Source organism: Ursus arctos, unplaced genomic scaffold, assembly GCF_023065955.2.
Source record: "Ursus arctos isolate Adak ecotype North America unplaced genomic scaffold, UrsArc2.0 scaffold_3, whole genome shotgun sequence".
Lineage (NCBI taxonomy): Eukaryota > Metazoa > Chordata > Mammalia > Carnivora > Ursidae > Ursus > Ursus arctos.
In genome coordinates, this window is record NW_026622985.1 from 30,340,294 (window position 1) to 30,354,961 (window position 14,668).

At 38.0% G+C, this 14,668-nt stretch overlaps 2 protein-coding genes across 2 annotated transcripts in view; one reads left to right on the forward strand and one right to left on the reverse strand.

Annotated features, from left to right (window-relative positions):
- Positions 1–14,668, forward strand: part of ZNF804B (zinc finger protein 804B) — a 712,281-nt gene that overhangs the window by 251,507 nt on the left and 446,106 nt on the right. The window lies entirely within an intron of this gene.
- On the reverse strand, positions 1,142–1,903 carry TEX47 (testis expressed 47). The gene has a single exon (XM_026505139.3). The coding sequence runs from the start codon at positions 1,901–1,903 to the stop codon at positions 1,142–1,144; it is 762 nt and encodes a 253-aa protein (XP_026360924.2).

A 14,668-nucleotide genomic window follows, 5' to 3' on the forward strand; every position in this document is an offset into this window, starting at 1 on the left:
AGAACAACTTAGAATAGGTCATATAGAAATTGCATGTTCATTAATTGCTTTATAGGAAGTAAATTGAAAGAAAACCAATTTGTATATCTTCTGTGGGATCATTTATAAATGTTTTACAAGTGAGCAAAAATCGTGTTTTCTGTGTACCCTGCCATAGCCCTAACATCTGGCAAATGTCTGTCATGTGAAGGGTGCTCAAAAAATGATTTTGCATGAAAGAATACAGTGCCTTCTGACAATGTATTTTCTGGTTGTTTCAAAAATCGACTGTGTTCTCCAGCTTTATAATAGCCTCAAAATTCTTGATTATATAGTTGAGAATATATGAGCTTTGGAACTGTTTTCAAAGTTTAGGTTTTGTTTTCTGAATTCAGGAAATATATAGAGATTATTCTTTCAAGTCTTTCCTACATACTGCTAACTATAGTAATGATCATGCCATATCTTATTTACTTTTACATGTACTTGCTTCTAAACATAGGTTGCAAGCAAATCAATGATGGTATTTTCCCCCTAAGATTTATATTCTGAGAACAAAATGACTTTTCCTGAAATTTGATTCTATGTGGTGGCTGCTGCTCGACTGTTGAAAGAATGAATGAGGGGCACCTGGGTGGCTCAGTCGGTTAAGCTTCTGCCTTTGGCTCAGGTCATGATCCCAGGGTGTTGGGGGCAGCCCTGCCATGGGGGGGGGGGTCCCTGCTCAGCGGGGAGCCTACTTCTCCCTCTCCTGCTCCCCCCTGCTTGTGCGTGCACTCTCTCTCTCTGTCAAATAAATAAATAAAATCTTAAAAAAAAGAATGAATGAGAATCTGGATCTGAATTTGCCCTTTAATCTATACTTTTCTTTAAAAAATCAAGCCATTTCATCAAACTGAGGTTAACATTTGAAAAATTATTAACTTATTAAATCCTCCCCCTATTAAAATAACATGTTGAACTTAATATCAGAATTAAACATTGATTTTCAAGTTTAGCTCAACATGCTCTGTGAAGATTAATATATTACCTTTGTGTATATTGTGACATTCTGGTCCTTTGTTTTTTAAAGAGAAGAGTAACTTTAGAAATACTTTCCTTTTATTTAAGTAGCATTAATTCCAGGAGAGATTGGACCCCATCCACCACATGTCTCTCACTTCTAGAAATAGGTAGGAGCAGGCCAGATCACCTCGGAATCCAAAGTGACATGTATGGGTTTGTTATATATGTTTATGAACGTTTCCGGATCCAGGAATTCTTCAGATTTGCACAAGTACTTTATTATTTGTTCTGGGATGAGCAGTTGAGGTGCAAGTTGGTGCAAGTTATCCCCCGGTCCTTTAGCACCCACTTTAACCGTCTTTAAAAGGTGCAGTGCCAGCTTATGAGTCTGAGTGAGAAACTCTGTGACGACCTCTTCCACGGACTGTGTCTGTGTCATATCATCAAGATACATGACTGGAACTTTTATTACTGAAACATGCCATTGCATGAAGAGCCTGGTTGGGATGTTATGGGACACAACTATAATTTTCATCCCATGGATAAAGAATTCCGCTTCACTCTTTCGATGGTTAAGATAATCTAAAAGAATTCGGTAAAGGGTACCATTGGAGCTCTCAAGGACATGCAGAATGGAAGTAGGATATACCAGCAAAAACCCTGTCACTGCCTCTCCTAGGTGATGTTTTAAAATCGACTGAAATGCTTGTTCATAGTAGTCAGCAAAATCTTTTTTTTCTGTGTTTGCTGTTATCTCGGCCACTAGAAACATCCTATGAAGAAGGAATTTCTTTAGCTGTAGTCTTTGCTTCTCTTCCTGAAGATGATAATAATTGCCACGTGGAATTTGTGGCATTAGAGGAGATTCCACTGGAAAAGTCCTTTTGCTGGTCTTTCCGACATGGCCTGGGAAAGTCATGATGGGCCCTATTTGTTCTTCCAGATGATTCCAGTTTTTAGCCTATCACGATGTTTGCATTATCAGGATATCTCTTCAGTGGTGAACTCTTTCATTTCTTCTTACAAAAAAAAGAGAAAAGTTTATCGTCTGTCAAATGCTAGTGAATAGCAAAATCCCTTCCTAGTATTATCAACAATACCGTCTTTGCAGTAAAGGAGAATGTTTAAACAAGATGCAAATTATAGAGATTGTTTAAAAGTTTACCATGAAATAACATTCACATCGTAGGAAAAAACTAATACACTGGTGAGTGGGGGGAAGAAAGAACGTACTCTAGAGCAAGTTAACTCTATTTTTGTTTGAATTATTACTTTCTCCTTCAACTGATATTAAATTTTTTCTCTGCCCTCTTTTCCTGAATCACGCGTGTGCTCTTATGCACATGTACACGTGCACACATGCACACAGGAACGTATCTGCTGACAGCCACTCACCGTAGCATTGGGATCACGTTAACATGTCTTTGCATATATGTAATGGTAATTACAGATTGTCCTTGATTTGTCAATTTAAAAAAAAGTGATATTTTATGTTAACTCTCCATTTTATTAAAAAAAATTTAACTGGTCAGTAAATTAAAAAAAAAAATCTGGGGAATTCTTAAGTCCTAGTTGGCTTCCTTCATCTTTACTCAGGATACTAAAAGTTAATACCGTGGCTTTATCTAATAACAGTCGATTTTTGGAGTAACAAATTTTGATTCTTTGGGGTTTTTTCCTATCAACAAATGTCAGAAATGGCCCTTTTTCCTTCCCTTTGTTGTCATTGTGGGTATCAAATAATAAATTCTGTTTCTTTGCACTTACTCTTCTCACAAATCTCTTTTTCTTCCCTCCAGGTCATCTTGACATTTCTTTCCTTCTTCAAGTGCTTCTTGCTTTTACTTGTCCTTGAGGTCCCATTTGTCCGCCATCACTTTTCCAACTGCCAGTGTCTTGGGTGCTGCCAGCTGTCCTGTGTGTTCTCTTCTCGTTTCCATGGTGCCTAGTGAATCAGGTTGTCAGTGGTCTTAAAGGGCCAGAGCACACTGGCAAGTGCCATTTCTTCATTTAATGAGGGTATCTCTACACCTCAACCTCACAGAAGAGGAAAGGAAGGCTTCTTTTATGGAATGGCTTCCTCTTAGCCAGGTGCCCTTGTAAGTCAGATGGTGGACCTGAATATCTTCCTAGACATATTCTTTTCTTTTTACTTTTTGTCCACAATTTATGGAGGAGGAAACTAAAGCATGGAGTAGTTATACATCTTACACACAATTCAAACATGCTTTCAGAAACCTCCCTGCTCTGTCCACATAGGGTAGAGGGGTATTGATGCATTAATTAAGTACTTTAAGGACACATGTCAGATTCTGTTTCAAGAAAGTTCTTCTGTAAGGTTTTCTTAATTTGATGTAAATTTAGATTAGTTTTTACAATAAAACTTAATAATACCATATCTTGAAATTGCATTCATGTGAACTCTCACCATAATTTTAAAACAAGATTAGAAAACACCCTTATTCAATTTTTAAAAAGTAAACCTTACAGTATTCCCCCCCCCAAGGTTTGTGTTATCCAAACTTATGATCTGGTTTTAATGATATATAGTAATGAGTTATCCCAAAAAGTGGGGGCTGAGAGGTGACTTAATAATTCCTTAATTGTGTGGTACATAAAAATTGACTAATTCCTCACGGGGTTCACTTCGTCACTTCCTGAAATGAAACGATCTTTCCCAAGGCACAGGGGAACTTGTCACTGCCGGGTCTAGGGGTTGTTTTCAGCCTCATTCTTCTTACTGCTTTGCAGAATGTGATTGTGTCGACGATACCTCCTTAATGGCTTTCTGTTCTCCCTCGGTTTCTATGACTCTGGGCCTGCCTGAATTTCTCCCCAAATCTCTACTTATGGCCTTGCTCAGTTCCCTCTCACACTCAGCTCTGGGCAAAGCTGAGGCTCTGGGCTCATCGTGCAGATCTCTCATTCTACCTCTGTGCCCAAGTAGCTTAGTGCCATCTTTTGTGAGGGCAGGTGGCTGGTCCTTGCTGTTAGTCTCGCCTCCAAACTTAATGATTGACATTGCTGATTGACCATCTAGACTTCCCTGCTGAGGCCAGCCGTGGACTTGGACTCCTTCTCTATCTAAAGCTCAAGGCAGATACCATCAGTTTGTTGGGGTTGACAAAGAAGAAAAAGACTAACTTTCCAGCCCAGTATTTTTCTGTACAGAGGACTCCTAAATTGTAATCCTGTTTATAACTCTTCTCCTTGGATGTACCTCTACCCTTTTAAATTTAAAATGCCAACATTTTAACTATTATTTTCTGTGTATTTCCCTTTACAAATACCCCATTTGTGTCTCAGTTACACATTTTTCACTCATCTCCTAGGTCAACATCCTTGGTCTTATCTTTTCATGTTTCCTAAATGTTATTTGCGAACTGTATTCTGTTACGAAGTATTTTTACTTTGCAATGTATCATAGGTTCTTGATTGCATTATAGCCCTTGCTTTTTATTAGGGTTATAATCAGAATCTCCTATCCTCAGTGTTTTTCCACCTCACCTATTCAGCTGAGAGCATGAAACTGTAGGACATGTGACATGTCTGCTTCATAAAGTTCAGGAGATACTTATTTTATGAAGTCTTTCCTGTTTACTTGCCCCTCCACAGAATGCTAGAAGGCACGTCTCCCCTTCCCAGGTCCACAGCGATTCCTGGCACTTACTTCCAGTGCACAATGATGGATTATAACAGAGAAGATGGGGACATGCCGCTATAGGGTTTGGTAACCTAACAAGGACTCTGCTCAGAGTCAGTGGGAGACTTTATAGGGCATATACAGAAGCCCTTTTTGAATGCACAAATTAACCTTTTATACATAGATAAGATTTTCTTCTTCATGACACCATTCTTATCTATAGTACGATTTTTCTACCTTTTTACCCCTATAAAAGGGAGCTCAGTTGTGATTTTTCGCCACATGTACACTTTTTATTTCCCTTCTCTTTCATATATCTTGGTTCCTCCAATATAAACCTAATAGAAAAAAATGACAGTCTTTTATCATTATAATTCCCCATATGAACTATGCACAATATCACTGAACCATTTCTTCTTCAAGAGAGTGATGATTTCTTGATTGGTGTTGGCTTGCAACATGAAATTGTCATTTCTATAAGTTAAAAACTGTCTGATATTGACAATTTTTATTTTATATTTTAATTTTTTTATTCACATATACTTTACACTGTCACATTAGTTTCAGGGTGTGTAATATAATGATTCAACAATTCTATATAGCTCTCAGTTTCATGCAGTTCAACTGAATACATTTAGAATTGGTAGTTTTTACCACCATAGATAGTAGTTTGACCTATATCTTCCCCATGTAGCTTTCCATCTCTCAATGAATGTTTTGTTGTTGGATTCTTGCTTCCACATTTTTGTTTCTTTGTCATGTCACATTTAAAGGCAACTTGCCTTGTTTTCTTGCCTTTCATCAACCACACTCTTAGGTCAGGAGTAAAGTTTTGAGCAGATACGAATAGAAACAACATACGTTTTGGACAATTTTTTTATTGGCTGATATATGTAGTTGTACAAGCTCTTTTCGATGGACACTGGACATTAAATTCTCAGATGCCACAGTCCTGTGTTCCATCGATTAAGGGCCAGGGATTTATCTTTAGGTGGTAACTCAAACAGAAGAAGAACTCTATCTGTCCAATGGGATAAAAAGACATTGGTGATTGTTCTCCCCGAGTGATCTGTTAGAGTAGATACCTAAGTTCAAACAACTGACAAGTGGCAGAACCCGAGTGGAAACCTATAATGCTGAGGAATCTTCTTCCAGATACTCTACCTATCCGCTCTTGTCATCCAGCTCATCTCACGTAAGTACGCAACATGTATTTGGAACTTGTGTCAAGCATGCACCTTAATAGTTACCATATACTTCATGCTCTGGTTTTATTTTCTGGAACCAAATGTTTCTGAAAAACAAACTCCCAGGGTCCTTTGTCTTTGTAAGCCAGACGGAAAGGATTAAAAAGATTAAATATTATTAACTGGTTATTTACCGTGTGCCCTACACTAGATGATTTTACACATATTAATTAATTTAAGCTTCACAACAGCCCACAATTATAGAAGAGGAAACTAAAGCATGAGTTATTTAAGTGCTTTATGCACACGGTTCACACATGCTCTCAACAACCTCTCTCCTCTGTCCACCTAGGGTAAAGAGCGGATAAATTATTCCCTCTCAGTATCCATGCCCACAGTGCCATTCTTTGCTTCTCTATGACAGGACAATTTTTCTGGAAATGGAGACTACCTTGTGGTTTGGATAAAGGAAATTGAAAACTCTTACCTCATACCTGTAATTCAACAAAATTGATTTACTGTCTTTATTCTCTCATTCATCTCAGGTTTATCTACACCTTTGGTGCACCAGGTAATATCATGGGCACTGGAAGAAAAACAAACATGGAAAACAGCTGGTCCCTGATTTTAGGAGTTTAGGGTCCAGTGAGGGGTGTTGAGATGTCCATGAATGACTACAGGGCAGGCGAAAACATCATAAATACAATGTGAATGATGATCAGTGCTTTAGAAGTCCTGAGGTGGAAAGGGTGGCTTTTTTGGAAAGCTTAATGAAAAAGCTTTTATTTGGGCATGGTCTTCAGGGGAACAGAGCTCAGAAGTGGCTTTGTGAATGTTTCTTGACTTCATTTCTCTAGAATGGGAGGATGTGCAATGACTGACTTATTTTCTACTTGGAATGCCAGATTCCACTTTAACCTCTCACTTGTGCTTGTATGCTGGAAAAACAGAAAACTCTAATCATTTCCACTAACTTTTCCTGCGTTTTGATATATTTAAATAATCTGTGTAAGAGAATTCATGTTCTAAATAAATGGCTAACAACTTGGGTAAAATCTTTTACTAGGATCATATGCCAAACAATTAGGTAGACAAAATATGCTTGATTTAGCAGAGAAAAAAAAAAAGGTTGTCAAATTACTAGATATTTAAAGATTTATTAAAAAAAGAAAACTAGATTACCTTCTCCAGCATTGTTTCTGTCAAAAACATTATAGAGCAGTGTTTGGTAATTATTTATCAAGGAGAGCACAGGCTAAAAATACTTTGTTATTCAATTCAAACGTTTAACATATGTCTACTATTTGTAGAAAAACATGCCAGACACTGTGGAGATATTCTTGTAAATCAGATATTGTACCTACATGCGAAAAAGTCAATTCTATTAGTAGATCTTAACGTCTAAACGATTATGGTTAGTACAGAGATGGAGAGCAGAAATATAATAAGGGCATAAACAATGAACACAGAAAACAAAAAATACTGGAAAATTAAATCTGACTGAAAGAACTAGTATTTAAGTTGGGCATAAGAAAAGATATGATTTGGGGTGGGGCAGGAAAGAGATGGGGATTAGGGAAGGTACAGAACAGATTTTGTAAATGAGAAGCACAAAGCGCAGAAGGCATATATTGTAGGGCTGGGAAACGTGGCATTTGAGGAAATGGCAGTGGTCTTGTTGAAGGAGAGTGCAGTTCTCAAACTATAGAATCTGCAGGTTTGTTAAATTAGAGATTCCTGGGCTCTAGCCCCCCAGAGTCTGAGTTAGTATGCTTAAAGTGCGGTCCAGAAATTTTCATTTTAGACAAATGCTTTCCAGTGTCTCCCCCTGTTTCCCTTTAAGGAAGAACGGGCTGGCTGGTGGTGATTTAAATGCTGGCTGTCTATTAGAATCAAATGGTAGAGAATTAAAAAAGAAGCCAGCTCCTGATTCTTATTTAATTAGCGTGGAAAGGAACTCTAGCCTATGTGTTTGTGAAAGCCTCTCCAGGTGATTTTAAGTGTAACCTGGAGTAGAAATGCTGGCCCAGGCTGGAGGCTGAGCAGGGGGGAGACTTGGGGAAGGAGAAACAGGAAGTTGCAGCCAGTTTGTGGAGGACTCAGATGCCAAGCTCAGAGGTATGCGTTTTACTCTGTGGGTGGTAGGGAATCACTGGGACTTTTTGAGTGCCTGTAATCATAACTGTGTTTTAGAAAGTTGCCTGTGATGGGCAGAGGAGTTAGGGATGGGCAATTCTGGAGGCAACCAGAACACTTTTAAGAATTCTGCCGCTGGGGAATGAGTGATCTTATCCGCTGGTCGAGGAGCAAATTGGTTCAGGTCTTCTGGAAAGTAATTTGGTGATATGGATCACGAGCTTAAAAATTTCATACTCTAAGTAATGCCTCTTCCGGGTGCATATCATAAAGAAATAAAATTATTGACAAACATTTTAATGTAAAGATGGTTATTATAGGGATTAAAGGAGAACTTTGAAAAATTGAATAGATATATTAATTATGGAATACTGTGATGCCCTAAAATAATTTTTGAAGAATATTTTAAATGCACGGAAAACAGTTATTCTCAAAGTAAATAATATAATACACAAAGTTATGCATAATATGTGATTCCCATTTTATTTTAAAAATGATAATACAAACCAGACAGAAATCCAGCCAAATGTTAAAATTGGTGGAATTTAGGGGACGCTTGGATGGCTCAGTTGGTTAAAGCGTCAGACTCTTGGTTTTGGCTCAGGTCATGATCACAGGGTTATGAGATCCAGCCCTGCGTTGGGCTCTGTGAAGGGCATGGAGCCTGCTTAAGATTCTCTTCCCTTTCATCTGCTCAGCCCTGTGCCTCCCACCCCCCAGCTAATGATCTCTTTTTCTCTTTCAAAAAAAAAAAAATGGTAGAATTTGGTGGTGATAGTCATTCTGCATTTTAATTAATTTTCTAAGCATGTCTACATTATTATTCAGGAAAAAAAAAACATTAAAAAACCCGATGAGCTGTGGTACTGGTTTGGCAAAAGGTAATACATGCGTTGCTCTGTTTTTGGTCTGAGCTAGTCTACTTTGAGAGCCTGCTGATGGGTAGAACTTATAAAACAGCAGATGGTGGACCAAGCTGAATAAGGAGCATCAACACTCAGGGATGTGTGGGCTTACTGGTTGAGACTAAGAGTAGGAAGACCTAGAGATGGAGGATGGAGCTGTTATCAAGACAAAGTCTAGGAGCTTCAGTTCAGAAAAACCTTTCATGACATGAGATCATCTTTGTATGACTAGCCTAAAGGCTACCACTGAGAAAAAGGTGAGTCTTTGAAGATTTTGGCCATTGCTAAGACTGAGGAATATATTCGAGTCATCACCAAGGTAGACGTGATTTGGTCAACTGGATGTGTGAGGTGAGCTATGGAAAGATTTAAAGATGACTCTTGGATTTGAATGTCAGTAGTTGGGATGACTTAGATTTTTAAAATAGGAGGATAGAGGAGAAAGCCCAGATTTGGGAAGAAAAACAGTTTGTAACTATTAGGTTGAAGTGGACTTACCATGGGAACATCCAAGTACAAATGCAGTTAGGAGTCTGAAGATCTAGAAACATCAAGATCGTGATGCAAAGTTGAATGTCATCTGCACCGAGGAAAAAGTTGAAACTGTGGGAACCAATGTGCTTGTGAGATAATGACAGGAGAGAAGAAGGTAGAGAGAATACCATGTGGAACCCTTAATTTTAAGAAGTGGGCAAATGAGAACATCAGAGGTAGGTGGAGGAGAGAGGTCAAAACGCTTGAGAACTGAGGTGACCTTCTAATATTGGCAATCTCGAGTCTCCTGGAGATTAAAAAAAAAAAAAAAAGATTCAGTAAAATGATCGAGGGAAGCCAGGGTGCAGTCATTGAGTTGAGTCAAAATAGAATAAGTGGTCTAGGAGTAGACCACTCCTCCAAAACATTTGGCAGTAAGAAGAATGAAAGCATTCTGATAGTAAATTATAGAGGAAGAAGATTATAGGGCAATTATCCTATAGTGATCCTAGGTTTTTCTCTATTAGAAACTAGCACACAATGTTGTTGTTGTTGTTGTTGCTGTTTTCTCTAAACTGCTCTTGTGTCAGCCAGGAAGGTGGAGTCTGAAAATAGAAAGCTATATTGCAAGTTTTGAAAATATTTTAAGATCGTCAGTTCTCAACAGAGATTCTGGAGACAACAAACAACACTGAACTCACTCGTGTTTATTTTTCCTCTTATATCAAATTTATTTTGTGCTGCTTTGGCAAACAGAGGAGCTCTGAAGACACAGGAATTACTAACGCCCTTGGTGCACATTATGTCATGTGATACAAACACAACTAAATCTTAGTTTTTCATGACTTTAAACATTTTTGAGTTATAATAGCAAAGTTGCCTTACACGTACGACAGTAATTACGGTTGGAGTAGTAGCTTCGGAATGTCAGTGCAAGCGTCTACTTTGTTCACATAATCTGTTGTGCTAAAACACATCATCAATAAGCTAGTATCTATTTTAGTGCTTGCTTTTGGTTTAATTTTGATCAATGTGCTGTGCGGAATGGAGGAAATTGAACTAAAAGAGGTTTACAGTTGGCAGGAAACTTGGCACTACCGACATAGCATATTCCTTTTTCAGTTAGGGAGAACATGGCACAAAGAGGCCAATTGATATTCCTGCCGTCGAGTTGCTTACCTTATATCAAGGCTGACAAAAACATACATACGTGAAATACTGAAACAGTGAGATGATATTTCTTACGAGATTACTTTTCAGGAAATGTGATAGATGTTTCAATAAGTAAAATGGTGCCAGAACTATTCAAAAAGCAGTTACAGGAATCTGAATTTTGTGATGCTCCATAGAGAGCCACGAGTTATTTTTACACAGGGAAGTAGTAGGACGGGTGCCACACTGAACGGTTTTCATAATTACATTCAGGATGTTTAGGAAAGCAAAATTTTCGAGTCAGAAGTGCCGACTAAAATATTGTTGCATCCCATATATGTAATGAAGATTTAGGCTAGAATTTAAAACCTTGGAAAGTATTTCTTTTTAAATTAAGAGTAATGTTAATCCAAGTCTAAGTAACTATATCATTTTTTGCTTCATATATCCAGAGCAGCAATAGGTAAGAACAACATAGTGAAATATTTTGAGAAATTGGCTATGTCCTAGGTATCTAAACAGATTTTCCTTTATCTATCCAAGTCTTTATTATCCTGCAACCTTTCCAGCCTATACTAAATTTAAAGCCCTTTTGCCTGTTTTAATTCAGGGCAATTCCATATTTCTTCAGTAGCCGCACCCACTAACGTTAGTAGTTGTGAACATTTCACAACCTCGTGTGATTCTAAGTACCATTGTTGGAATATATGTAATCATAAGCTACAGTCACTTTTTTGTGAAGTGAATTTTAGAGAATGAGCATGTACAGGGTAACTACGTCATTTGGGAGGACAAATTTCCAGGGTCTACACTAGCTTCGCAGTGGGGAAGTGTTGGCATCTGGTCCTCCATCATCAGTCTTCAGTGCCATCATCAGCTAGAGATGCATGAATGCACTTCTGGTCCATGCCTCATCTAGTTCCTTGTCTCTATGACGGGCACCTCTCAGCTACATATCTACCACTGTTGACCTCATGGAAGAACTTTTTGGTAGGAATACTTATTCCAGGAGAGTTCCTAGGCAAAGCTGTCTTGGATTCTGTGCCTTTGTGTGCTGGAATATGGATAAGATGATTTTGTCCCCCTTTTAGCCTCGAGAGGTTCTACACATCACATTTAATGAGATTATGGCTGAAGTAGGAAAGTCTTGACTTCTAACCCAATGATCTAGTTAGTAGAATTATGATTTCTATGTGAATATTTTATATTCATGTAAAACTTTTCACTTTTCCATGGGCTAAACCATTTCTACTGTTTAGTTGTGATATACTCAGAAAAAGTCAGCTATTGATAACACAAGATGAATAAAAACATTACTATAAAGGTGAAATTCTCAGACTCTAATAGTAAGCTTCAGGGTCAAAAATTAAGGTCATTTGGATCACCTGTTCCTTAGAATTATCAACTTTTAGCCAAATAACTTGAGTATTGATTGTACTTGATATAATTAGATTTGTTTGTGTTGGGGCGCCTGGGTGGCACAGCGGTTAAGCGTCTGCCTTGGGCTCAGGGCGTGATCCCGGCATTATGGGATCAAGCCCTACATTGGGCTCCTCCGCTATGAGCCTGCTTCTTCCTCTCCCACTCCCCCTTGCTTGTGTTCCCTCTCTCGCTCTGTCTCTATCTCTGTCAAATAAATAAATAAAATCTTTAAAAAAAAAAAGATTTGTTTGTGTTTATAATTTTTTATTAAGGACAGTTGGACTTTGAGAGAGGCCACATGTTTTTTGGTAATGGTTTTGATGGGAAGGATAGTTTTGTGTTTATCATAAACAGAGCAGAAAGTGTAAGATAACTTTTATATCTGGAAATTTTCAGAAATCTTTTTACAAAGTAGAAGAATAGCCTGGCCTAGCCATTGCTTGATGGTTAAAATCTCTTATCTACTTCACCAGATCACAAGATACTGTACTTAGCTACCATGTACCCATCTCCAAGATCTCTCAGCTGTGTTTATGTGTGCATGTGTAACTTTTAATGATAAGACAGTGCAACAGTAACCCCCCTCCCCCCCAAAAAAACATACTTTTAAGCTTCGGCTTTTGATTAAACACCTATTTTGGGCCCAGGCTCACAGGGTTGTGGTAAGTGATGTTTAATGAATTTCCAGAGGTGGAGGCCAATGGTGTGATTTGGATTCAGTAACTCATTTTTGGTTGTTAGAAATTTGCTTCCAGTGATGTATCTGAGAACCAGGCTAGTCTTACATGTTTTATAAGGTCATTCTCCAAGACCTATGCCTATAAAAAGGGGAAAATTCTTCTTGGTCATGATGTTTTTGGAATCCAAGTGCGGACCTCTGGCTTAGTGCATATCCTCTTTGCCTTCAACTAGCTGTTTTCTTTGTGAATTAAAAAATTAAAAATCTGTAGGGTTTTTTTTGGGGGGGGGTTGTGGTTTTTTTTTTTACTAAAGACAGCTTTACACTTATAACCTGTACTTTTGAAAAGCTGATCTCTAGAAAAAATAAAATCTTTTCAGGGAAAATTAAAGCATAGTCATGCTCTGCAACATTTAAAAAATTATCAGGTTGTGATTGCCAGTCTCTTTGACTAATTAATTTGTTTTAAGTGGCATAAATTTACTATTATATTTTGCGGCTAAGCCATTTTTATTTAATGAAATATAAAGGCAGGCAATGAAAGGAACAAAAAGAAGTTGATGTTATGAAAAGTAAAATTAAGGAGGAAGAAATTTCTGTTGGCATGGTGATGGTAAAGCGGAATAAAATTCAACTCTACCATCCAGGGAGCTAGATTACATCTTGAATGCTCTGTGTTACGTGAGGAGAAAAGAGTGATCTCACTGAATACTTCATCACATCTGAGGTGAGTGAGTGTTGCTGCAAGAGTAACTGGGAAATGCAATCCGTGTGTCTGAAGCCAGCATCTATTTATCTTAATCATCTTCTGAGTTGGTAGATTATAATCCTGGTTCTGGATGCCAGTGTCTTTTTTATTTATGGCGCAGATAAAGCCAGAGCCCTCCTAGATTGGTGAGAGCTCTACGATACGAAGGATCCCCAACTATAACTCTTTTGTAGGATGACGGACTGCTTTTTAGATTTTTCAGCATTATTTTGGGATTGAGAATCACTAAATAATTGTTTTTAAGATAAATCCTTGACCACAATTAAGTCTATTTCAGCTTTCTGCTCTTGGCAGGGGGAAAAGCCAGGCATTTTTCTCCTTCACTATTACATTCTCTAGTCAACAGAGTTGCAATAACTGAAGTGAAAAAGGCTCTGTGAAGGTGCTTAACTCTCTGGGTGTTGGGATCCTGCTGTCAAGGCAAGCCACAGGGCTAAGGGCACCGTGACAGCTCTGATGCCACTGACCCCAGATGCCCACGTCACTGCATCTCAGACTGAGCAGCTGAGCTTGGGCTTAAATACACTCTTTCTTCCAAAGGGTGGGCTGGAGAAGTGGTCTACTTCTTTATGAATGAATGAATGAATGAAATAGTGTATATATAAATATAATATTTTAAAGTAGAACTCATTTCCTAGGTTTTATCAGTAAGTGTTGTATTACCAACTTGCCTGGGGTAGAAGGTAGGGTTGCAAGAAGACGATGAGCTCTCTGTGTCCCAAAACTGAACAGTTTACCAATGATTTAACCATCTTTTCACTCCTTTTTGTCTCCAGGATATATGTGCACACATATACAGTTGTCAGGAGAAAGACTTCAGACACTGTGACCACTAGCTGTGAGAGACACAAAACTCAATCAAATGTTGTGTAATATAGATAGGAATTGTGGTCCTAATGGAAGGAAAGAATGTAAAAAAAAAAAAATCAGGACTGAATGAAACCGTGACTGAACATATTGAATTTATCATTAAGTGATCTAGTTAGTGGAATGAAAGAAATTAGGTAAGGATACAAATGAATTTGTAATATAGGCTATGTGGCTTTCAAAGGTTTTGAGTTCAACCCTCATTAAGTTATGAAGGCTCGTGGTGACCCTTGGTGGCACTGACAAAAATCCAGTCAGCAACTTGGTTGAAATCCCCGATCAGCATCAATTGCTGAAAAGGGAATTTCAAAGCTGTTTGTAGTGCTATCTTTGCACCCTTCCTGGATAAAGATCTTTTAACCTTGGAAGATTTATAATTTACAGTAAAAATGTTTAAGAGAATTAAATGTTTAGCAGTAATACTTTTGGTGTTAAGAGATCTGTGCATAT